The 25,481-nt window shown below is 37.7% G+C and overlaps 1 protein-coding gene across 2 annotated transcripts in view; it reads right to left on the reverse strand.

Annotated features, from left to right (window-relative positions):
• LOC137265309 (rhotekin-2-like) overlaps window positions 1-25,481 on the reverse strand; it is a 99,527-nt gene that overhangs the window by 61,706 nt on the left and 12,340 nt on the right. The window contains exon 1 of one of the 2 annotated variants that reach the window (XM_067800672.1): window positions 11,372-12,953. The exons of the other annotated variant lie outside the window; for it this stretch is intronic. Within the exon in view, the coding sequence (XP_067656773.1) occupies window positions 11,372-11,464 (93 nt within the window). The 5' untranslated portion in view covers window positions 11,465-12,953. Of the gene's footprint in view, window positions 1-11,371; window positions 12,954-25,481 lie in introns of those variants that run through there. 2 annotated transcript variants of the gene reach the window in all.

A 25,481-nucleotide genomic window follows, 5' to 3' on the forward strand; every position in this document is an offset into this window, starting at 1 on the left:
GGACACTAATGGTGAGATATTCAAACCAGTGGTCAAAAGTATGAGCAACAAAATAAATCTTCCGAGTACAATACCATACACTAAAAAAACACAAGTACTGATGAAAGAGACCAATAAGAGGCTTTACTGAACATTTAACTGTATTTCAGTCAAAGCCCAATTGAATTTGACTTTTGAATTAAAAATTCAAGTTTATCTATGGAACCCTCCCCAGTTGTATGCATTGCAACAAAATCATCCACAATATCTACCTGAACGCACAAAACAAGATCAGGATTCCTCTACTCTGAATGTTTAGTCTAGTAACTGAATGAAAGGATGAATGAAAGGATGAATGAATGAATGAATATCATAGGCACAGTACAACATAATGAATCTTTTTATGTGGCAATTTTGTCAAGCATGTCCATTTAATGTCCACACAAAGCTGACATGTATTTTATACAGATGCTGACCTCTGCCCTGTACTTAATTACCTCCCTTGTGCACAGAATGAGCCATTTACTGAAAGATGAATGGCTTTGATTTCCTAAGGCTGGAATAAAACACATGATAACAATGGCAGGATAGCGTGGGTGAGAACGACTCCCAAGATGGACTGAGCTACCACAGACTTGCAGAGGGTAAAGACAGGACAATCCACATTCTTGAAAACAAATTGGTTCGCAGATGACTGTGTTTCTAAGTTGTCTCTAACGTCTGCATTTCATATAAAGCATTCCATCATTCTGTTATTTTCAGAATCTTTCATCTTCAAATAAGAAAAGTATAAGATGATAGTAGTGGTGATAGGAGTGTGATCAATCAAGTAAAAATTATATGACTCATATTGCAGTCTGGGTCTATGTGTGTGCAGCTGGATCACTCACAACTTATGCTGGTTTTATAGTGCTAACCCACTAGGAGGCCATTCCACGGCATAACACGATATAACCACTCAGACACATTTTACAGACTGCAGGAATTGGGAAAGAGAAATTTGACAATGGGCCATTTTCAGATTGTTAGCCATTTTCTGACTTTAGAATGCACCATTGCCCTTGTACTAATAGTAAACATCAAAATTTTAATGGGTTGTTCTTCAATCTTATGTGCAAAATGGCACATGGCCCCTGCCTTTCATAATCCCTGCTGTGTCAGACCATTCTTGCTTTATCCTCTTCAGACTGAAGGTAAGCCAAGGTAACAACAAGTGTCATATTTAATTATCTCTTGGTATGAAAGAGTTAAATATCCACTCTGTAGGCAGGTGATCTTTCTACGACACCATAGATTTGCTTGCTTGTTTGTTGTTTAATACTGCACTCTGCAATATTCCAGCTATATGCTGACAGTAAATAATCGTGCCTGGACCATAGAAACCAGTGATCAACAGCATGAACACTCAGTATTACTGAAGACCTATTCTAACCTAGCTCTTAAAATCATTCAAATCATGCTCTTTTTTCAGTTACATGTGTCACATTATCTTACTGAAAAGAATGTAATATAAGAAAAGAGGGTTATTAAAGACATATTCACTAATTATTATTGTTTTTCTTGAGGTTGAAGATCATATCTCAGAATATCTCACAAAAACCAACAGTGCTGTTGGCTTTGCTGTTTCAAGATGATAAACTGTAAGTGTTTGACAGTGAGACAACAAAGACTGTCTGAAAACCACACAGCTAGGAAGAAAGAGTTTATTGCTATTATTTTTAACATTCTCAAATTATTTTCAGTTTCTGAGGCTCCAGAAAAATCTTGTTTACCCAAACCTAATAGGTCACCATGTTTGTCACAAAAAAGCTGAGACCCTTTGGCCTGGATGCATGAGTATATCTCAAAGTTAGCTACATATGTATAATCAGGACTCAGCAGGGTCAGTATTTATGGACAAAGGCAAGTCAGATGAGCATCTGCTACAGACCTGTGTTGGAACAAGTGATACAAATAGATAGGCTTGATTATAGGGATCTCAGATACCACCCAGGTGACTCCATGAATGAAGGAACTGCTTTTATGTATATTCAGAAAAGACAACCACCACTTCCATTTCAGGTAACCTCAATAAGTCATCATTTTCATTAGGAATATTTGAGTCATGATGGAGTTTTATTAATATCAGAGGGTGATGTACGGGCAACGCTATTTAAAACTTTAAATGACTGAGCATGCCAAAACACAAAAGGACAGGCTTGAAGCTGAAACAAACAAGCTTATACTTGATGGCTTAATAGGGCACAACTCTCCCTCTATAGAAGTAAATATTCAAGCAGTGAGTGATTGAGTGAGTTTATTTTTTTACTGCTTTTAGCAATGTTCTGGCAATATCACAGCAGCAGACACCATAAACAGGTTTCACACACTGTGGGGAATCGAGATTCGAACCCGAGCCTTTGGCATCATGAGTGAATGCTTTAATCACTAGGCAGTTGCCATTAGCCAGATAAGCCAGTGACTTAAAACATGTAAATTTATGCCAGTTATCATGACGGCACACTTGGTCAGTCTGTACATTCAAGTCACTGATCCTGTCCATCCAATCTGCTTTAGACAACTTTTACAACAAAGTTGTGGTACTTGTGAGCTACCTGTCAGTGTAAACAGGACAGAGGGAAAGCAAAGTTATGATCCTCTTCGGAAATAATCAGCATCAATCTGCACTGAAAATCTCTTCATCTGATTTCTCGGTTGGGAGAAGGCTGTTGATCCCTATTCTTAATTAACACTAAGGAAAGACCCTGAACAGCCATGAGTGCATTCAGCCAAGGGAAAACCCAGTCAACTCTTTATAAGATGCCTCCAGGCTGAGGATAAGAATCAACAATACCATCACTGTAAGTAAATGTACTGTGACATTAACTGGAAGTCGTGTTGACAGAAGTCAAGTGTGTTGTAAAATTAACAAAGCTTTTCCATAGTTGACAACACACCCATGTCCTTACCGACCAAGTGAAGCAAGACGTCTGCAATAAATGTATCTACTTCAAACATCCTGAATGGCAGGTGTCGGCAGGGACACCAACCCAGTTGTGATATCTCACTGAGAACCATTCTGAAAATTAATCACTTCCCTAACTCAAAGAAAGTGTTTGCAGTTATCTGACCTTTCAAAACCCTGCTTTCATTACTGAAAGGGTAGTTGAATTTACATGCTAAGGGGAATATATAATGTAAATAATGTAATATACTCAACAAAAAAGGTTAAGGACCACAACACTTTTCAATATTTAAGTATTGTTTGGATCAAAATATGAACCAGTGTACGAAAGACGTAGAAAATCTAGCCTGTCCACCAGACTGGCTGGTCAAATGTTTTACCAGTCCTGCCAAAATCTAGCCTGTCCCTAACGAAAAAGGTAAAGGACCACAACACTATTCAATATTTAAGTATTGTTTGGATCATAATATGAACCAGTGTAGGAAGGATGTTGAAAATCTAGCCTGTCCACCGGACTGGCTGGTCAAATGTTTTACCAGTCCTGCCAAAATCTAGCCTGTCCTCCAGATATAAATAAAACACCATTTCAAGACTTAAAACTGCTTTGTCTTATTTTAAGCTATCATTTAATATGCACACATAGAGCTAGGACTGTCAGATCGCTCCTAGTGGAATCATCTGGTAACAGCACTACAGAACTAGTCTTCAGAACATCTGTCATGAACATCTCTGTCTAGATTTGAAAAGTCAGATATGTTCTTATAGCAAAGATATCTCATCTCTTCCATTTGCGATAATTATATCTGTTTGATTATTCTAGTAACATATATGCCGTTGGTTTGCTAAAACTGACCTGACATGAGGCCAGACTAGACTTTTTTTTACACTCGTCATGGACGTTGGTAAGGCCTATCTTTCCTATACTGATATGATCTAGTAAATATTTGGATACTGTAAGTTGGGGTTGCCCTTAAGGCTTAACTTGTTTTGTTGAGCACTTCAATAACAAAAGGAACATGAACTGTTCCCTGTTAACTTACTACATTGAGATTACTGACATGAGCTTTGGGACTAATAGACTTCTTCTTCCTCCAGTGGTGTCCCACCTCCCCCCACTTATACCTTAATTATACCTTAGATAGAGCAGACTGACAAATGCAGGCAAAAAAACTTTCTTTCTGAAAGACAGATAAGGGGGGATGAAACAAATTTACAGCCATAGCAAAAACAACTCCAGATGTGTGGGTTAACTCTGCTGATAAGTATGCATGCCAGTAAGATGACAAATCTAGGTTTCTAGGTAAAGATTTAATCAGTATCTGGAACCTATCTAATGTGTAGTGTCAGAAGTAATTGAACAAAAGGTATGTTTGATTATGTAGAGTAAGCTGTGATTATAAAGTATTTTTACCTTTTGTCAACAATGGCCAGGCCAGCCAGCATCAGATGTCAGACAAAAAACATTGTGGGAAAACATTGTGGGTAAACATGTTGGTCCTGGAGGATACTCACAACAAAGGGGTGGCATTGTGAGTCAGTGTAAACAATGTTAGATTCAGGGTGGATGTGTGGTGGGCAGAGTATCACAATCTGTGTCTGTATCACAGTCTGTGTCTGTATCAACGATACAGTAAGAACCTGGAATCAACTCTTCAGTCATGATGATTCATACTAAAGTATATGGCCTTATGTGGTAAATAAAAAAGAAATTTGAAAACAAAATTAACAGAAATGGTAAAAATGTAAGTCTATGTTAAGGTATGGGACCTACAATCACCATAGTATTAAGGCTGTTTTGTACAATGGCACCTGATCATACGTTTCCACCCTCCCTCCTACTGCACAGATACTCCGGAAGTTTGAGTCCTTCATGTCACAATATACAATATACTTGGTATACTGGGTACAGACTTTGCAGTGCCTTGTAATAAATAAAACGAGATCATACTACTCCTCCACCTCCCCTACCTCACAGGTTCTCCAGGTACTCCAAAACTCAGATTCCTCCATATTACAATGCACAGATTGTTCGCTGCTATTCCCAATGATATCCCTTCTTCAACTTGCAACGTAGAAATAAAACCCAAACACCTATAACTATTATTTAAAGGTTTTAATCACAGACGTGGGCTGAAAGTTTACTCAAGGACAATGTGCTGCCTATCCCGGTCGACTACGTCAGTACCCTGCCGTATAATTATTTGAAGTAGACTGCATCTAGTCGAGGATGAGCGCCCCCTACAAACAGGGCAAACTTGACAGGTATATGTGAGCAGTGATGCTTAGGAGAGAAACTGAGACAGATTAAACATGAAACATATCCTGTTACATGTTGATGGACAGCTTGAGTTAGTAATAGGATGTAAACAGACAGGTGGGTGGTGGGTGTATACATGATTGAGTTAGTGAGTGAGTGAATGTGTGCCTGAATGAGTGAGAGAAATACGTTTAGAGGTGCTTTGAAAAACATTTAACATATATCATATCATCATCAGTGATGTAGAATATGTTGTGATGTCTTGACAAGACATAATGGAAAGAAGTACCAGTATAATTTACATCAAAAAAAAAAACATTTAACATATATCATATCATCATCAGTGATGTAGAATATGTTGTGATGTCTTGACAAGACATAATGGAAAGAAGTACCAGTATAATTTACATCAAAAAAAAAAACATTTAACATATATCATATCATCATCAGTGATGTAGAATATGTTGTGATGTCTTGACAAGACATAATGGAAAGAAGTACCAGTATAATTTACATCAAAAAAAAAACATTTAACATATATCATATCATCATCAGTGATGTAGAATATGTTGTGATGTCTTGACAAGACATAATGGAAAGAAGTACCAGTATAATTTACATCAAAAAAAAACACATTTAACATATATCATATCATCATCAGTGATGTAGAATATGTGGTGATGTCTTGACAAGACATAATGGAAAGAAGTACCAGTATAATTTACATCAAAAAAAAAAACATTTAACATATATCATATCATCATCAGTGATGTAGAATATGTTGTGATGTCTTGACAAGACATAATGGAAAGAAGTACCAGTATAATTTACATCAAAAAAAAACCATTTAACATATATCATATCATCATCAGTGATGTAGAATATGTTGTGATGTCTTGACAAGACATAATGGAAAGAAGTACCAGTATAATTTACATCAAAAAAAAAACATTTAACATATATCATATCATCATCAGTGATGTAGAATATGTTGTGATGTCTTGACAAGACATAATGGAAAGAAGTACCAGTATAATTTACATCAATTATAAATAATCAGTAATCCATGTGATGATTTGGAGCATAATATAATGATGAATTGGTCCAAACAAGCACAAGACATTTTCTTTCAAGAAGCGATATATCACATACAACGCCATTTTTGTTAAAAAACATTTATATAAAATCATGTATGTAAGTGGAGCAATACCCTGCTGAAACTTGAAAGAGACTTTAATATCACAGTAAACTTTGTTTCTTAATCAAAATATAGATAATCCAATTTTATGATTTACAAACGTTACTCCCATTATTCATATTGTATGAATCTAATATCTGTTTACAATAATTTTTTCAACAATGCCCATAATATGTCCTATTCTTCACATCTAAACCTAAACCAACAGTTAAAAAGATGCCGTTCCAGATACCTTTCCTGGGTCACAGCTAAAGGGAGATAACTCTAAGCCTTGATTGCTCTCATCTCACAGGATCCTTTTAGTGTAATGTATAAAATACTGGAATAGTATACCTTTTTCATTTCACTCACAATGTGCACTAGAATCTCATAAACATCATGATTATTTTAGTCTTTGAATATTTGTCACATCAGAAACTCGATGTAATGATATTCCAGCTGAGCCAATTAGTTTCTAATGTAAAAAATCAATAGAACATCAGGTACTCAAATTGATTTACACTATCTACTATACATAATTTCTTTGTAACAGCCAATAAGCAGACAAAAATCCTAACAATGTCCTCCCCGATAAGTTTCCTAAATAATTCAATACTTAGACTGTTGATACAATTGCTTGCAGCTCAAATGTCAGCACTGAGTCCTGTAACAGCCATAACTTTGTCATTAATCTAATTACCAGCAGTCCCCGACAGGCTGTGGTCATGACATGCAGGGATCAATGGTAATGTCTGAGCCAACAGTGGCTAAACGTCACCTATCTACTCCCACAGATATATTACTCTAATTGGTTGCTGCACTGCTTTATCGACTTTTCAGTGTGAAATGGCTGACGTCTGGCTTTGGGTTGACTCCTGTGAGTATAATATTGGGGCACATAAGAATGGGGTTGATTAGCTGAATCATCAGTGAACCAACAGTTAAACTACCCATGACATTTTAACTGGTTCTTCATCTCTATTTGTATTTCAGACAAAAACAAACCTGAGTTTTATGCAATAAGTCTGGGTCAATCAAAACCATATGCTGACTTGAACTGCCAACCACATACTCAAAATAATGACTTTGGGAGCAAATTGGGTTTAGCATCCATTAGAACACTGCTGAAGGGATGCACAACACTGATTCCCCATATCCCATTAAACGCTAATGCTGAAAAGCTAGGAGCCAGTCTTGACCATGGGTTCTGGGATATAACTGCAAAGTGGCAAGGCAATTGGTCACCTGTGTTCACCCCAACTACTGCTGGTGCTGGCACTGGCACCTTCCTTCTCTTCAATGAAATGAACAGGGAAAAACATGTGGTGCTGAAATACCAATGGCTGGATATTACATGGGATGCTTGGGACATATTTTCAGTATTGTTACAAAGAGATAAGCATGGGTTATTGGGAACCAGTTCTGGAATCCTGACAGGGTGAATGCCTTTACTGCAGCAATGTCACAGTGGGACCCCAGAAATGGGCTTCACACATTGTACCCATGTAGGGAATTGAACCCTGAGGGAAAGCTTTAACCACTAGGCTACCCAACACACCCTCCTGAGAGAAAGACAAGCAGAAGGTACAATAATAAGGACCTTTTCTACTGTGGATAATCACTTGGGTGTTTGGTGTACCTGAAGGGGAGACAAGTATTGGATGTTGGAGACCTATTCCACCTTGGAATACCAACAGAGACACGCATGGGACACTAAGAAGACATTTTCCATGTGGTAGATGAACATGGGATGCTCCAGACTTTTCTAAATATAAATACTGTCTCTGAAAAATCATTGAGGTAGGTTATCTGCCTTGGGTAAATATTGCACAGCAGGTGGATAATTGTAGCTCTAGATAAAATTCATCTGTTGCCTAAATACATCCATCAATGTGTAAACGTAAAAGTAAATATTGTGTTTGGTGTTCTGTAACAAAAGTGTTAAACATCCTGAATGTGTTGGCCTGTTGCATCCCAGTAAGGATTAAAACTCACACTTGGAAGATACTGCTGTATAATATTTGTACGACAATATTACACCAATGTAAGACTGCTAAACACATGATGTCATAATGTTTTACAGTAGTGATGTCACAATGCTAATACCTCTGCTACTGCTAATACCTCTGTCACTATGATATTAAACCTCGCCTGACTTGCAGACAGCTGAGAGTCATCACACTCTAGGTGGGTTTCTATCAGTTGTAAACAGAATATTAAACTCGTTTCTGAGAAATACCATTCTTCATGTCATTAACTTGTTTAAAAAAAATGGTATTACAAGAAAGGTCGTTTAGTATCCTCTATTTATCAGATTCAAGATGAAACTACATTCACACAACGATGAGTCAATACACCCAATACATCCCTGCTTGACTACAGTGCCTTGATGAAGGAAACAACCAACACAAACAATCACCGTGGGCAACAGAAGTGTACATGCATTATGGCAAGGGATGACTGTATTTACTCATCGAAGGGAAATCCAATATAAAGTTTAAAAGATGTAAAACATACAATTAATCAATTTAATGCTTTCATCGCGTGAAACGTCTTTTTCAAGACAGAGAACCTATTTTGTATTCTATCCGTTCATGCTGATCAAGAACAGACATTTTCACAGACATAGTCAAACATGTTAACATCAGACAGCTTAGCTTATATCAAAGGGACTAGATATTCATTCATGATGTTGATCACTGTATGGTCTGGTCTAAATGGAATATTTACTGACTGATGCCATATAGCTTGAATATTAGTACTGCATTAAACAACAAATAAACAAAAGATGTGTACAATGAAAACAGTTTACTAGTGTGTGGTAATACCAGTAAGTGGTTAATATGCATAGTGTACTTGCAACTACCATGTGCAACAAATCCGATTTGATTATTTTCAAGAAGAAGACATTTATTGTTCAGCATATAAATGTGTACATGCACTATTTAACTGTTGCAAGTACCTGTCAACACTGCAGTTAATCAATGGATGTAAGATTTTAAAGAGTCTTGTGGTTATTGGAAATCTGATATGTTTTCTTAATCATGCCAAGCAGCAGTGGAATATGGAGTTTCCTCTGCCAGAAACTATATATACTTGCACTCAAGAGGTACTTAATTTAAGTAGTTTTACAAAGTTAATACCCATTAGTTCTACAGATGATGAGATCAGTACTGTTGGCTTAACCAAACATGAGCTCAAACTAGAAAAGGTAGACATATTGCAGCAAAGAAGATTAATCTTTTTGATACATGGCCAAAGGGCCTCGGTTCCATGTAGACTGGTCTGTGTGCATCAGACATACGAACTACTCTATGCCATCAGCATCACAATTTCATGTAACAAATCTCATACTGATTTCGATCAATAGTTACCAGCTTGGAGACATCTTAGGCTGAGAAGAAAAGGACAATCACAGCAAAATGTTTGCAAGTGTTCGTCTGTAGGATTCTCATCTCTGAGCTATGTTCTCATGAAAAGGTCACATCGAAGCATGCTCATGCTTCCATACTTATACCAGACGATGATACTTTGAATGTCCTCCCTCTGGGGATCCTGGGGTAGAATATATCTCTGGCATCACTTGCTTCTTTTATGAAGTTATTAAATAGAGAGTTGGGTGATCAAAGAAGGCCATTGCAATCTTGGTGTTCCAGTGGTGTGGATAGTTGCTTGTGCAGTTTATCTCTGGCTGGCAAGGCCAACAGGACTGTCTACATACAGGCAAAGGTGATATAGCTACAGCCAGCAATGTCAAAAACATGCATACACTTTTTCAGTCTATAACTTAAATTCAGACCTGTTGCCATCAGTGGTCATTGACATGAGATCTAAACACTTTGTTTCCATTTCTATATCATGTATGTGATACTGTTTCAATGTACGTTGCTGGCAGACAGGATGCATCCACTGCAGTTATTGCATTCTTCATCATGTAAGTGGATTCCAGTGACAACTGGGTGATCAAATTGGATGACATGCACTGTTGTAAAATGTAGTATCCCAATGTCTCTTGTTGACCAGGCCCAAACAGGCTCAGTCTTCAGACAAGGGTGATATGGTTACATGCATCAATATCAACTATTTCAACTAGGATTTGACACCATCCATTCCAGCACTCACTGACATGAGATCTACTAACTGATCTTAGCTCTAGGCCAATCGTAAAACCCCTACACCTGGTGTATGAAATAAGTTCCGTATAAGTTTCTGGTAAGCTGCATCTACTGCAAAAAACGAATTGACACCATGCGGTGTTCAGAGAATGACACCACAGGAGAGCTGCAGAAGTTAATATACTTCAGATACCTTTTCAAATGTAGACGCACGAGTCATAGAACTTGTGTCCAAAATTTGTTTTCATGTCATTGTGTTTATAAGCCTTCTGGGAACAGAAACTACACACACTAACATTCAGTGATGACACTAGACATTACCATCATTGCACTAAACTAGTAAATAGTCTAGCATATCTATTAGGATTGCAACACTGAATTCTTTCACTAAATTAAGTGATTGCATTACCACAGTCCTTTGTCATGACATTGCCATGTATTGGCTAAATGGTTGTTTCATGTCTGTACTAAACTAATTTTAAGATATATGAATGTTTTCTGTAGCAAAAGTGTGTTTCATTAATAGAGTGTAAGTCTTATAGAAGCCTTGTAATATTTTTATGAATGAAAAAGAGAAAAAGCACAAACTTCTGGTATGACCTTAGTGAGGTCATGGTTATCCAGTCAAAACAGAAGAAATGAGGTCAACAATACATGTGTGATGTCTAGTCATACCATCACGACACCATCCATCTCTGTGGGTAGAATTCATCTGGGCTAAATTGCACAGGGTTAGAGTTAGGGTTTGAGTTAGGGTACCAGTCTTACAATCATGATGGTAAAAGTATCCCTTTGTACAAGCGGATATTGATCGAGTAATAAATCAAACTTGTCTGCAACTTATTTCCAGAACATTGGTCAACTAGAAGCTGTTTCTAACTCTGGTAAGACATACCCACCTTAAGACTGCCACAACACATGGACTCTGGCCGTGGGGGCAGCTTCTTCTTCCTCAGCACCACTCCACTCCAAGTATCCATGGCCTCACACATTGTCCTGACTTTTGCCTAACCAGGCTGAACAAAGTTCCAGGTCTACTTGTCCAGGTGTACAAGAGTCCTTATGACGAAACAACTCAGTCCTAGGCGGTGAGCGTATTATTATGAAGCAAATATTGAATCTTCAAACATTCAGGCAGGGTATCCATGCATAATTGTTCAATGTCTGTCATTCAGCCACAAAGCTTGTAAATACGAATGACCACTGCTGTGTATGCTCTCTGTGCAGATGATCTAATGCAAATAGTGAGCACTGTCCACTACAATCTGCATGTACTACAGCTATCTATTTTGATGAGCAAATCAAGATGACAATAGACGATTTCAATGCCTGCTAACACAAACTGAGTATTGTCCTCTCAAGTCCACACGTACTACAGTAGTCTGAATCAGTGAACCAATCAAGATGACAGAAGGCAACTTAAGTGCCAGGTAATGCAAATAATGAGTACATCCATTTCAGTCCACATGTACTACTATAATCTGTACGGTGAGCTAATCCGGCGTTGTCCTTGTGTGACCACAGTGATAGAGATTCCTCTAGGTGATGAGCACAGAATCAGCTCCATGTAACAGCCAGCTTTACCAATATCCTTTTGTCTCTAAGTAAAACACTAAAAGATGATTGTGGATGTTCTAAACCCCAGGAATGCAAGCCGCAAAGTCTCCTGAGTCACTTTCAGTCCAAAATCTTACCATATACATGTACCATGCTTATACTGCCAAACACATCCAGTGATGACACAGTTTGACTTACCCCCGTTTCAAGAACCAAAACTAATCTCTGCTTGTACGTGTTCAAATACTGATTACTCTAAAGAGGTACATAAAGAAAGTAAATACGTTTTAGCGGTTTCCTTATGAGGTTTTCAAAAGCAGGAAACTTAAACCACTTCAGTCACTCAAAGGTTACAAAGGTCAACAGCAATAAATATCCATTTCTTTAAGCATGGAGTCTTCTGTCAACTGTAGGGGGTGTAAGGCTCACACAGCGTTATAAAATCGGAACAGTCACTTCGAGAATATCCCACCAAATCAATGATGTTTGCTTGGTGATACTCTCCTGTATGGGGAACATAGTGAACTCCGGACACACTCATATATCATATATCACCATGATAGCCATCAGCATGACAGGAAGAGGGAAATGCTGTCTGCAAATCTTTACATGAAGTCACACAGATTTCCGATTGACAATGACGCTGTTTTCACTATCACCATATCACCATGAGATAACAAAAAGTACAGTTAAAAGGATGACTGGAATAATGGGGGTAATCTTGTAAATTTACACAAAGTTTTCAAGCATTAGTTCTGCTCCTTCATACACGTACAACTTAATCCTTTGTAACAATATGCCAATCTAATTCAAAACTCTGCACAAGCTGTTGTAATCACATCCCAAACATGAAAACATTAGGCAAGTCACCCGCCGAGGACACATCAAGTCAAGATGTCTCTGTTGATTCTGTCTCTGATGATGCTGTAAGCTGCAATCAGCTGCATGTGTTCCTAGGCTAAATCAAAAGTGTAATAGGCGCAGGGGGCTTGTTATCCGACCTCGGAGGGCTGCAGACCAGTCGTGGTGGTTATGTAACAAGAGGCTGTAGTTGAGCGGGATAGGAGACTGTGTGTGCTCATTCAGCGAGATAAATATTGACAATACTACATACTTCCTCTCAGATCTTCCTTCCTTGTGGCCAAATAGTTCACAGTGTCACAATTCCCACTGGTTCATATATCTCATATATCACCAATCCTTGATCCTTAACCACTGCAAAAACAGGTGTATAAGCACTGTTAACAACCTGTTTGTGATAGTTCTGAGATAACCACCTCTTTATGTTAACAGCAGCAATCACACAACATGCACCCTACAGTTTAACCATGGTTATCCTGTGATAATGGCCACTGTAGAAATCAGCAATCACAAATTTGTCAGTGGAAAGTTGTTATGGAGAAACCCCACAACAGTAGGATAACAACAGAAGACTAACAATGAACAGTTGACAAGCCAAGCTGTTTTTATATGTTGTCGTACTTCAATGATTAATTCACACCTTTGAGATTCCTTCTGTTGGCTTTTGTCCGGTTATAAAATGCCCCTCAGAGATGATATTGGACAGTGGAAATATTTCTAAGCTGCTCCTTTGAATATTGCAGCTTCAAAATAGTTGCCACTTGCCCATTGTATCCAGGAGGAATTAAGGGTCCGGATTTAACAGTCGTAGGTTTATGATGACCGGAATACTGATAGGACGGGAGGGAAATGGCAGTGAAGGAAAAAAATGCTGCTGCTGGATATTTTGTTTGAATGGAGGATTATTCAGGATTCACAGTTTCATATGAGCAAACAGACTCTGTCAAAAGAGTATAAATATGAATCGATGAATATTTAGCAGACAATAGCTTGATCCCTTTGTATACAAGAGCATACAAACATGAAATTTTCTTCATTAAAAATCCATGGGCATCAAATGCTGAGTATCTGACATGTGAGTGGAACATTAACCAAAGTGATTTGTGAATGGAATGTCTTTCAGCAATGAATGTTTTTTATACACTTTCCACATGTAATGACACAAATCAAACTATCACCATGTCTTGTCAATTTAGAAAATTCTGCGTCTGACATTCATTCTGATGCCAAATATTCAATGAGGGACATCAGCAAGGCTGCGAGAAAAGTGATAGAAAATGGCAGTCACTTCAAATCAATGAGCCATCAATATTCACATGGTGGAAACCACAGAATAGATCTTTCTTTGAAAATGCAGTGAATTCATCTACCTCTAGGACTGGACTCAGTCTTTCTGTGTATGGATACAGAGGAGCCGTCTGCTACAGCTGGCTGAAATGAATGGAACTACCGGATCCTTTTAACAATTATTTCCAATGTGATTGGTGATATGCTGTAAAGATTGTCTCTTTGTAAGTGAATTGTGGTTAATTCACTGTTAAACTGTCAAAAAGATCACTCTGCCATCACAATGCTACATTGAATATTATTTGATGAAATTGGAACAGGATGTCTTACATCGAACATTGCATATGTCTATGTGCATATGTCAGCCATTAGACAAGTAACTATGGGATGGTGATTTCCACTTTGTGTTGATCGTTGAATCAATATACTAACATCCAGATCAGTTTTCTTCCAGGAGCCATTCGACCAAAATGAATGAAAACCTCATTCAGCCAAACTGACGGCAAATCACATCCAAAGTAAACAAATCACAAAGGCAGCAGTTCCGATATTTCCTATTCAGTCCTCCCCTGGAGTGTTTTCACAGTTCACAATGGTGTCCGAGAATCATTATCGTGATGAGCAGATGGGTGTTTCGAGTGACCAGTACATGGTGATGGGGCGGAATGTTGATGCTCACAATGTCCTCTGTTTGAGGACAGACAACACCATGGACATGACATTTCAAACTGATCCATCCAGTATACTAACAAGTGGACTGCACATGTTAGGCGAGGTTGGTTTATGTCAGCTGAATTGTCTGATGAGGGACCGTAGATACACACCACACTCGCACCAATTAGACAGCACTCATTTGGACCTCCTGGCAAAATCTCCCTTCAATTCCACCCCTGGTTTGCCTACAGCCATAGAAAATTCCACACTCTCTGTCTAATGCCTCCAGTTATACTCGATACACTGCGACCCATCAAACCATAACTCGAAATTCCAGCTTTGGGACTGTCCTATTCTTCCTGATCATGAATAACTAATCAATCTCCATGTTTCCATAACATTGCAACTGCTGACGGAAGTGTCATCTGCTTCACGACTGCTGGTGGGATTTTTGGTATCTATGTTAAATGTCAGTTATTTGTTCATCTTTCCTGTTCCAGAACTACTGGATCAATAGCTTTCAACACAAATCCACAACCAGGCACTGAAAAGATGTCATGAGTTTGGTGTCGTCTGCTCACAAAAGATTTCAATCAACATAATATGAGAACACTCGCCTCTATCCATTCCTCATAACTGGAAGTCCAGGAGCCACTACAATGACTCCAAACACTACCAAACACATAACCAGTCATCTGATGATGAAATTTCCAATGAGTCACTCAAACCGTGAATAAATTCACATATTCACAATCAGCAACAGATTGACTGGGATCAACAAGTAAGCTCCTACTGGTGTCAAATTGAGCATTGATGAGACTGATGAACACTTATCATGATGATAACAGAGGTCCTAATTTCTCTGTTTGACAACCAAGCATGTAGTACAAGGCACATGGAATCTGCCTGGCTGGTGCTATTGATTCAAGTTCATGGCCATCATGAATAATGTATCCAGCATTTAGCAGCAGTGGTCAGACTCCAGGACAGTATCACGCATTATAGACTTGCTCGGTGCTTAATGTGCTCCTTGCTTGTGGCATTACCAAAAAATGTCAATTATATCCCTTAACCATTGATTTTCTGGATAGCTCTGAAATGAATGCAACAAATATTGGTATGCAAACAGGAACTGCCTGATTTTCACTCTCACAGGCATTAAGGCTTAGATGTTGTGATACAATTCTGATTGTGATACAATCTGTGTTATACATCCTCCAGGATAACGGAAATTTTTACAGAAGATAAAATTATAACATATGGATCCAATAGTTCCAATAGGAAGATACTATATTCCCAACACAAGTATATTATTTTTTAAAGAAATAGTTCTGATGTCATTTCAAGTCAAGGAAATGTGTAAGCAGAACATGGATAAGATCACTACAGGATGGATGCTTTTGTAATGTCTTAAAGAGATATTCCAGCATTCTCTGGTGACCAATAAAAATTAGCGATGCAAGCCAATGAGAAACGGCATGAGCATTAATCCATGTCATCTGGGTCCACGATACACAGTCAGCAGGATCACGCATGGTAACCTGCCTAACAGGCATTCTTCATTAGTCAGCTCTAACACCATCCACTGGGCAATGGGGACCTGTTCTTCATAGAATCCCCCAGTGGCAGTTTGATTTGAATAATAGAAGAACTGTGAAGACTACTACTGAGGTACTGGAAGTACATGGCCTCTGTATGCAGACACATACATTGGGTTCAGGTCTAGTACCTGTACCAACAAAGGCCCCTTTTGTCTGTCATACAGACCCTCAAGCCAACATATCCAAGAGGGCCCATGCAGGTCTAGAAAATGTGGTAAGTCTGAAAATGAAGAAAACTCTGGGCTTCTTTTCATTTTATTTCATTTTTTTAAAAGATGAACCCTTTTACTGTAAAATATGTTCCTTTCACACGGGTTGTTAGTCTACGACCTCTCCATATCAAGTACTGGTAACTATACATGGCTCAACAGACTGTGACAAAGTCTAGTGTGGTAGACTTGCAAATAGTGTATGTTCTCACAAGAAATGTGATCTGGATTTTGTGGGATGTTATCAGAAGCCACTCCTCCTGTGGCCACAGACCCACCAGCTAACTGAAAAACACGCTACCCTTCCTGCAGTCTACACCATTACTGATATAATCATTTCTAAACAGTCACATGGCTGATGAATATTTTCACAACCTTGTATTTATTTACTTATGCAAGTACTAAAGTGTAAGTATAAACAACAGTGCTTATCTCCCAAACAGTTCAGTATATATCTTACTGTGAAAACTAGCATGACCTTAGTTAACCTTTGAATTTCATGTCTAAAACACTTGGCACTTGTTATTTCAACATAAACTAATCCCTTTCCATCTTTGTGAATGATATATATTAATTTAGAAAACATCAGATTTATGCATCCTACAAGTAAATCAAAACAAACGTTTGTACTGAACACAGTAACGAAATCTGTACCTTCCAACCATTTGAATACAATGAAAAACATATCAACCTCAATAATATTTCCAAAGAATTATCTAAGGTATAATTCTATTTGGTTGATATCAATAACAAAAACTATAGCCAGATGATTGTTCTGTTTGACTTTATGGACTAACACTAACAGTTGGCATTAAGACTTCTGTTACTTTTGCAGCAAAAAAAGTAAGGTCCACCAATATTCAGTGAGTGAGTGAGTGAGTGAGTGAGTGAACGAGTGCCAGGAGAGATAGAATTATGAAAAAAGATGCAGAATGCAGTCATTTTTTCATAAATTGGTTGGCATAAAGTCGTGAAACTAGGGTGGTTCATTGTGTCTAGGGTGGTTGAATGTCTCACAAACTGTTGTCTTATCTTCACAAACTCCACCCATGAAATCAATCTTCCATAAGAGGCTACCTCTATCCACACAACATGAGCTCTATCAAAAGATCAGAACAGTTTTTCCTCAAATAAGCCCTTTTACCAAAATCAACAAAGAACAGAACTTCTGATTCATCTTCCCATCTCTTCATGACTGACATTCATTACTGCAAGAGAAGCAAAACCTTGTGATAAGCAGCAGGAGGATTAAGGATATACATATATGTTTTTTTCTGACACACACACATATATATATATATATATATATATATGTATGTTACCCTATCTCTCTGATAAGGCCAGCTGAATCCAAGCTACAGGGCACTGGCCCACATTTCCAGTACCCTGATCAGACAGTGTCTCTAGACACAATATAATGCAAAAGGAGCTCTGAGACTTTTTGTCATTTCCTGAAGCTGACTTGCCATATTTTCTAGACTTGCATGGCTTTCTTGGATACGTTTGCTTCAGGATCTGTGGCAGACTAGGAATGTTGAAATTCAGAGATCATTGATAAGTCAGTGCATATTCTATGTACCTAGACTAACAGGTAGTCTCTGAGATGAAAATATTGCACAGAAAGAGTTTTTAAAATAAAATAAAATACAAACTGAGCCCAGACTTTCTTCACCCTGAAACTGAGGCAATCTAGACCTGGTAAACATTCCAGACTTGCATGAGCTACATTAGGTATATTTATTCAGTGTCTGTACAACAGACTAGCTCTGCAGCATACATGTACTTAACCAGAACATACTGAATACATATCATTGGTTTAAACACCCATGCAGCACCAAATTTCAAATAAAATTACAACCCTTAGACTTTTTTCTTGATGCTTGGAAAAAATCTTTTTCAAGTTCTTGTTTTCAGTTTAAAAACATGTCTTTACTATCTTAATTATGTTCTTATCTGATCCGCTCACAGTTATCTTAATTATGTTCTTATCTGATCCGCTCACAGTTAAGAGCAAACTTCTTGGCTAACTATGTGATTAAGAAAGAGAAGCCAAGGCATCTTATCAACAAAAGCCTGTGCACTTCAGGCAAATCATGGTGTAGGAGAGGTGGCTGGAACTGTTTCTCTGTCCATTAATTGGTCAGCCTTGTTCTTTGTGTCACTAGACATGAGGCTAGCTCCAGGGGAAGTGAATCAACAAGTATTACTACAATGTCACTGTCAGCTTTTTTCGGGCATTGGAGGCCCTCAGGAAGAAAATCAAGGCTAAGCAAAATGACAACAATGACTCAGAAATTAACAATCACCGGAAATATTTGGTGTAGCCTTTCACATAGATCCTGAATAATAGTGCAATATGCAATATTTGGCAAGCCCTAATTACTGTAGTGACTGAAAAGGAAGAAAGTCTTATGACTCCTGTTTACTATATTTTATTGTGATAACTTATACCAAACTATATTATGATAACCTATACTCTAGTTTATTATGATAACCTGTACCATACTTTTACAACCTTTACTATACTTTATAGCCTTTAATACACTTTTAGATAACCTTTACTTTATTTAATTATAACATCTTCCATACTATTTTATGATAATCTTTACCATACTATTATGATAACCTTCATGATACTTTATGATAACTTTTACTATACTTTATCACGATAACATTTACTATATTTTATCAATGATAACCTTACTATACTTTATTATGGTAACATTTATATTTGACATCGGGATGTAGTGCATCAACCCCCTATTGTATTAAGCTTCAAATCTATGTTCATACTTCCCAGTATGTAAAATTGTGGTAAGATAGAAACAACAAACTGGTAATAAGGAAAAATGATTCATATTGTTTTCTGAACAAATATATACTTGATAACAATGTTCTGTCTGTCAGCATATCAACCCATATCTTTTTAGGAAAGTTAACAGAGAGTCTGTCGCAAGTGTACAAACTGTCACAAGTCTAGATTTCAACAGCTTCTAAAAAAGAAGAAAGTCTAAGAGCTTATTTTCATTATATTTTAGTTCTTTTGACTATGAAGTTTTTTTCTGTAAAATATGTTCATTTCAGAGACTACTTGTTAGTCTAGTTAACGGTCACATGTGTGAGTTGGTTTGTCTCATACTAATAACATTAACACTCACACATGCTTCAATACCAGACAGGATCCCACGTCACACATGTGGTCAAGAAAACCAATAAGTTTATAAAACAGCTCGACTCTGAAGACATCTGTGACAAATCCCATAACCAAGTTTTATGGAAATTAATTCTTTTTATATAGTCACCAAATCAATGCAGGCTTAGATAGATAATTGACACATGTGAGTCAACTGTTTGGTGTGAGTCATAGGCATTTATAGAACAGATCAGCTCACACACATTTGTCTTCATCTTGCCAGGAAGGAGACCAGAGTATCTAGGAAGTAGAGGAGACCCTGCCCATGTACTTGACCACAGGCAGCGTGAAATAAAAAACCCCAGCTTTTCAATGTTTTATTCAAACAGCATTCAAAATCTGCAAGAAAGAGGGCCTTGTCATAAGTTTAATATTTAACGTTACAGTATTAATGAGTCCTTGAATGAAATGCTGAAGTTGCATACTTTAAAAGTTTAAGGCACCACTTACTCCTTTTGCTTCTTAAGAGACACTTGTTAATTAAATCTAATGTCACATAATAGTATTTGTCATTTCATGTGATGATTTATCATGACGCACTACTGACAAAAACAGTGCATCATTCTTCTTATGTTTCTTTCTTCATATGCAATTTCAAACTGTCCAAAATTGTGTCTCATCAAAGCAACTTTAATCATGTGAGTCAAAATTTTGGAAAGACACAGTTTAAGAACATTTACAGATTTTCCATCAAAACAGATCTAAGTCTCTACTAAGTGATGGACCCATTGTTTATATAGTGAACAATGGTGAAAGGGACATAACCGTGTCTAGTCTTCTTATTCTAACAGTATCATGAACATGAACATGTGAGTGAGTGAGTGAGTGCCAGCTTGTGACAAACATCGGTAATTGCATACCAATTCTACCCAAGACAATTTGTGAAGGAGTAAGTACCAGGGGGACCAAATCTACCAAGAGCAAATAATTTAGCAGAGCAAACAGATGCATATCACTTTCTACAGACTATTCCTACACAGTGCAGTGAGTTCATAAATTTGTACATGCATGTACATGCATGTACATGTATATCAAAATTAATTGAGCTCTGCAACTGAATACAATTTACTAACGGTGTATAAGGATAAGATTGTAAAACAATGGTTTTATGCAATGATGGGCATCAGTTACAAAAGTCAGTCTGAAAGGTAACTGTTCTGATCCAAATAAAGGTGTGTAACAAACTGGTAGAGTGTTGTGTTTGATCTTAACTCTTCCTACCAAATTATATCCACATTAAAATCATGATGTATTACTTCACCATCCCTAGATTGATGCAAATGAAAACATCATAAAAATTATGCTTGTCAAAACTGACAGTAAACACAGACCATTCTATGTAAGTGTAATGGGTGTGTACGTAACTCTAAGGACCTTAAAGGACTTCCCATGTTATCGTAGAACATTTATTGAATCCATTCAAAATCTTTCTAATGTTCCCAGAACACACCCATTATAAATAATTTTGAAAGGGCTTGTGAAAAGAATCCCTCTCTGGGAGGAACTCTTCAATGCTCAATAGATACATTAAGATAAATGAAATAGATATCTTCCTACATATAAAAGTTATCTAAAAACAACATTCATTATAACTGACAAGAGTATTTTCAAATCCTTAAATTTCACTAATTCACTTTTAATATAGTCTCATGCCAAGTTTCTACAAATAAGATTCAAAGGCGAGGTTGTTCACACATAAACTTTCTTTAATCAACACGCTCAAAGCTCACATTTCAAAGGCCTAGCATTGGTTCCCTGATTTAACGTACGATTTCAGAAATGATAATAAACACTCATGCACCAAGTGACATCATCGGCTGCGGGATTACTGCTGAGTCCACAGATTACAGAGAGAATGATGTGCCATGTTTTCACAAGCGCTTTCATTCAAAAATATCTTCAGGTTCAAGTGGAATAGAAATGTGTGTAAATGAGTTGTAGTGAGTGAGTTAATATTTAACGTCACATCGGCAATAAAAAATGAGTTGTAGCAGAAATCATATCATATAGTAATCTATTACATGGTCTCTGGTTGTAGCTAAAGCTATGACATGATTGGTCTTGTTTCATAATTCACAACCAGATAATTATAATCATATAAGCTATGTATGTACCATCAGATAATTGGTTTTAGACTACAGGGTTTCCTCTCACTATATCTGGGAAGGTCATGTCACCCAATCATATGCGAATAACTTCCAGGTTGTTTAGTTTGACCTGAGCTACTCTACATATGCATGATTTGAGAGGTCAAATGGGGCAATGGTCAAATTGACTTCATTAAATAGGGGAGCAGAGAATGTTGCTATTGTTGTGTTCATGCGAAACATGCATATATGGATTTGTTACAGAACATGTCCCGGAAAACAACTCTTCTGAAAACAAAAAAACCCAATGATTTCACTTTTAACTGAATTGTTTTTACAGTCAAGAGCTATCTAGTTTGGTTTTCTAACTTTACAACGTAAAGTCAGTTACTTTCAGAATCCGATTCACTGCTGCTGCTAGCTGCCTAAAAGCCCGAATAGGAAACATTAAACTATCTGCAGCTAATTATTTAAAGAAAGTTAGGACATTGCTGACGATTTCTCGATTTGTTGACACTGAGATGTGAAACGGTGATCTTGTTTTGGCTGTTCGAACATGTTGACAATCAGCTGACAAATGTCCACTCCTTCACAATAACAGACCCAACCAGTTGTGGTCATGCAATGCATTAGTATTCACTTGATCGGCTCAAGCTGAACAAGCTGTATATTTTGGTTAGTACAAGCGATGACTGTGAAAACAATAGATGCTTTTAAGCCTCTGAAAATCCAAAACATAAAGATACAAACAGAATACATCCCGAAACAGATAGGGTTTTTTGTCTTTGAACAGCATTTAGAAGTGACCTCATTCATCAGGTAAATCTTGTTCACCATGAAGTAGCATATATACATCATACATGAACATATCATGTGGGTTGGGGTTTACATGACTTGGAACAATATCCCAGGCCATACCATTTTGTTTGTTTGTTTGTTTGTTGTTTAATGCCACACAGAGCAATATTCGGCCTACGTGATGGTTATAATTCTGTAAATAATTGAGACTGGACAATCCAGTGATCAACAACATGGGCATCAGTCTATGCAGTATGTCAAACAAGTCCGTGAGTCTGATCACTCGATCCTGTTAATCATCTCTTATGGTATATGGGTGAACAAGTGATGCAGCTCCTTGGCAGTTAAAAGCCAAGAATCAAGAGAATCTTATGACCTTCACCTTGACATAACATCTGACCTTTAAGTTCAAGTTACAGGTATAAATGAAAAGAATCCAAAGTCAAATGAGAGATTGAGAGCCCTGCTTAAGTTAAGGTCTCTCATATTGCTGAAGGGGCTGGATAAAAGGGACAGTAATGTGGTTCAGGGACTCTGAAATTGACTGCTCCTTTCCCTCTGCCCCGAACTTCTCCTTGCCACATTTCTCTCCAACCCTGTTTTCAAGACTCCTCATTCAACCCCGCCTCATGCTCATTCTAGCCTGCCCTGCCATGTAACACTGCCCCACTTTCCTATCCTGCTCTCTTCCCTCACCCCCAAGCTTTACCCCCCACACCATCACCTCCCGCCCCTGCTTTCCCTTGTCAAAAGCCACATGTTCCATGTATCCGGCTTTGCTGCCATGTAATCCGATTTGACGTCATTTGGAGGATAAGGCCACATGTTTCCCAGCATAACTTGAAATCACAATCGGTGTATAATATACTTTAGTCACATAATTACAACAGCATCTATTCAATTCATACCCCATAGAATACCATTGTCCTATTTTATTTGGTCACTGCCTCATAACATGGTGAATAATGAACAGCACTATCACCATCAGGCCTAGGCCTGAAGAACAAGATAGGATGAAGGGTGTCTTATGGGATGATCGTCAGATTTTGTCCTCAACTTTCAAGGAAGACTGGTCATAAACTTACTTATCTTATCTGTATATATATAATTCTGTGAGTAACAAACAAACCTACTAAACTGAAAAGGAGAGACAGGAAGACCAGAGATTCAGAACCCCAAGAAATCTAGACTTGCTTCACTTAGGGTCTAAGCTTTGCAGTGTGGGCTGGGCAGTTGGGAACATAATATGGTTCACTGCGAGACACTAGGCCTAGGTCTGTAGAGCAAGATAAGATGAAGTAGTCATATGTGATGATCATCAGTCCCTGTATTCAGCTTTCAAGACGTCCAACTCCCTTGCACAAAGCAATCTTAGTGCCACTCCAGCCTATGTGGAGTGAATGGGAGTTCACCACGGTGCTAAGTTAGCTTAGTGCTAAGGGGACAAGATCATATACAGTCACAGTTCCTGAGCTCAAACCATGTATTGATCATACTAACATATTTAATAAAACCTATGAAGATCTTTATGCCATAAAAAAAATGATTAAAAATTAGAGACTAATGACAGTCTGGCAGCATTCCATCACAACTGGATAATATATTTCCACAAATATGCCACTGCAGCTCAAAGGAAACAATGTGTGTGACGTTTTCTTATAGCTTAATTGACATCACACCATGTTAAGCTATAGCTGTATTCTGTAAAAAATAATGATAAGGGAAAAAGATGGCTGGCTCTTCAGACAATAATCACCCCCCATTGACTAACAAAGTAATTAATGTAAAGCAAAGTAGTAGTAAGAAGACCATTCTCTGGAACCTGGGACCAGTTTCACAAAGCAGATGTTTACCTACTTGCACCAGGTGCAACCTGAGATGCAAAATTTCCACCAGCCAAACTTCACTTGCTTTTATTGGAACATGTAATGAACAAAACATCCTACTGAATTTTTTAGATGTTTTATTCAGAGGTTCACCTAGTCAAAAATTGAATTGGACCTGGCAGTGGCACATATTTGACTAATGTCTAGGTTGCACTTTGTTATATTGGGTTGCACCAGTGCAAGTAACAAAGCATTAAATCAAGGCCTGCAAAGTGATCTCATAACTAGATTTAGAGACATTGGTACTACAGTGCACTCTCTCTAATTGGGACCAGCTTGGGACTGACTCAAAAGTCCAAATTAGACAGCAGTGCAAGTTATGCAGTAATTTCCTATAAAGGATTACATCGGGACAGTACGCTCAGTCCGGTATATACAGCAATCCGAGAAAGACAGATCCCGAGCTGGACAAAGTGCACTGTATTTCTACTGTGCTTGTCAGACTCCCTGATAGTTATATCAGGATTTTTACTTTATAGTGATTTGCTATCATCATTTGTTATCATTATACTGATACTATATGGTAAACATGAACTTCAGACTCATTCTGTTACATAGATGGCCGACATAGCGCCAGTCTAAGTTCCTGAAACAGCGACCAGTTATTAAGTGACCAATTACATACATCGTCTATTATGAAAGCCTACATTTAACAGGACAATACAGCTTGAGTAGGCACTTATATAATACAGGATGCTGAACACTTGGAAGCCGACCATGTCTAACTTTCGGACATGTGTAACTGGCAGAGGATATCAGTTTAACAAGGGAGAGTGGCCTTTTGTTTACTTGCATCTTCCGACCTGCCAGTTAAAGGAACCTTGTTACTTAAATTTGTTGTGGTCTGTCAGTATGCTTTTAGTTTTACTTGTGTGT

Source organism: Haliotis asinina, chromosome 15 (genome assembly GCF_037392515.1).
Source record: "Haliotis asinina isolate JCU_RB_2024 chromosome 15, JCU_Hal_asi_v2, whole genome shotgun sequence".
Lineage (NCBI taxonomy): Eukaryota > Metazoa > Mollusca > Gastropoda > Lepetellida > Haliotidae > Haliotis > Haliotis asinina.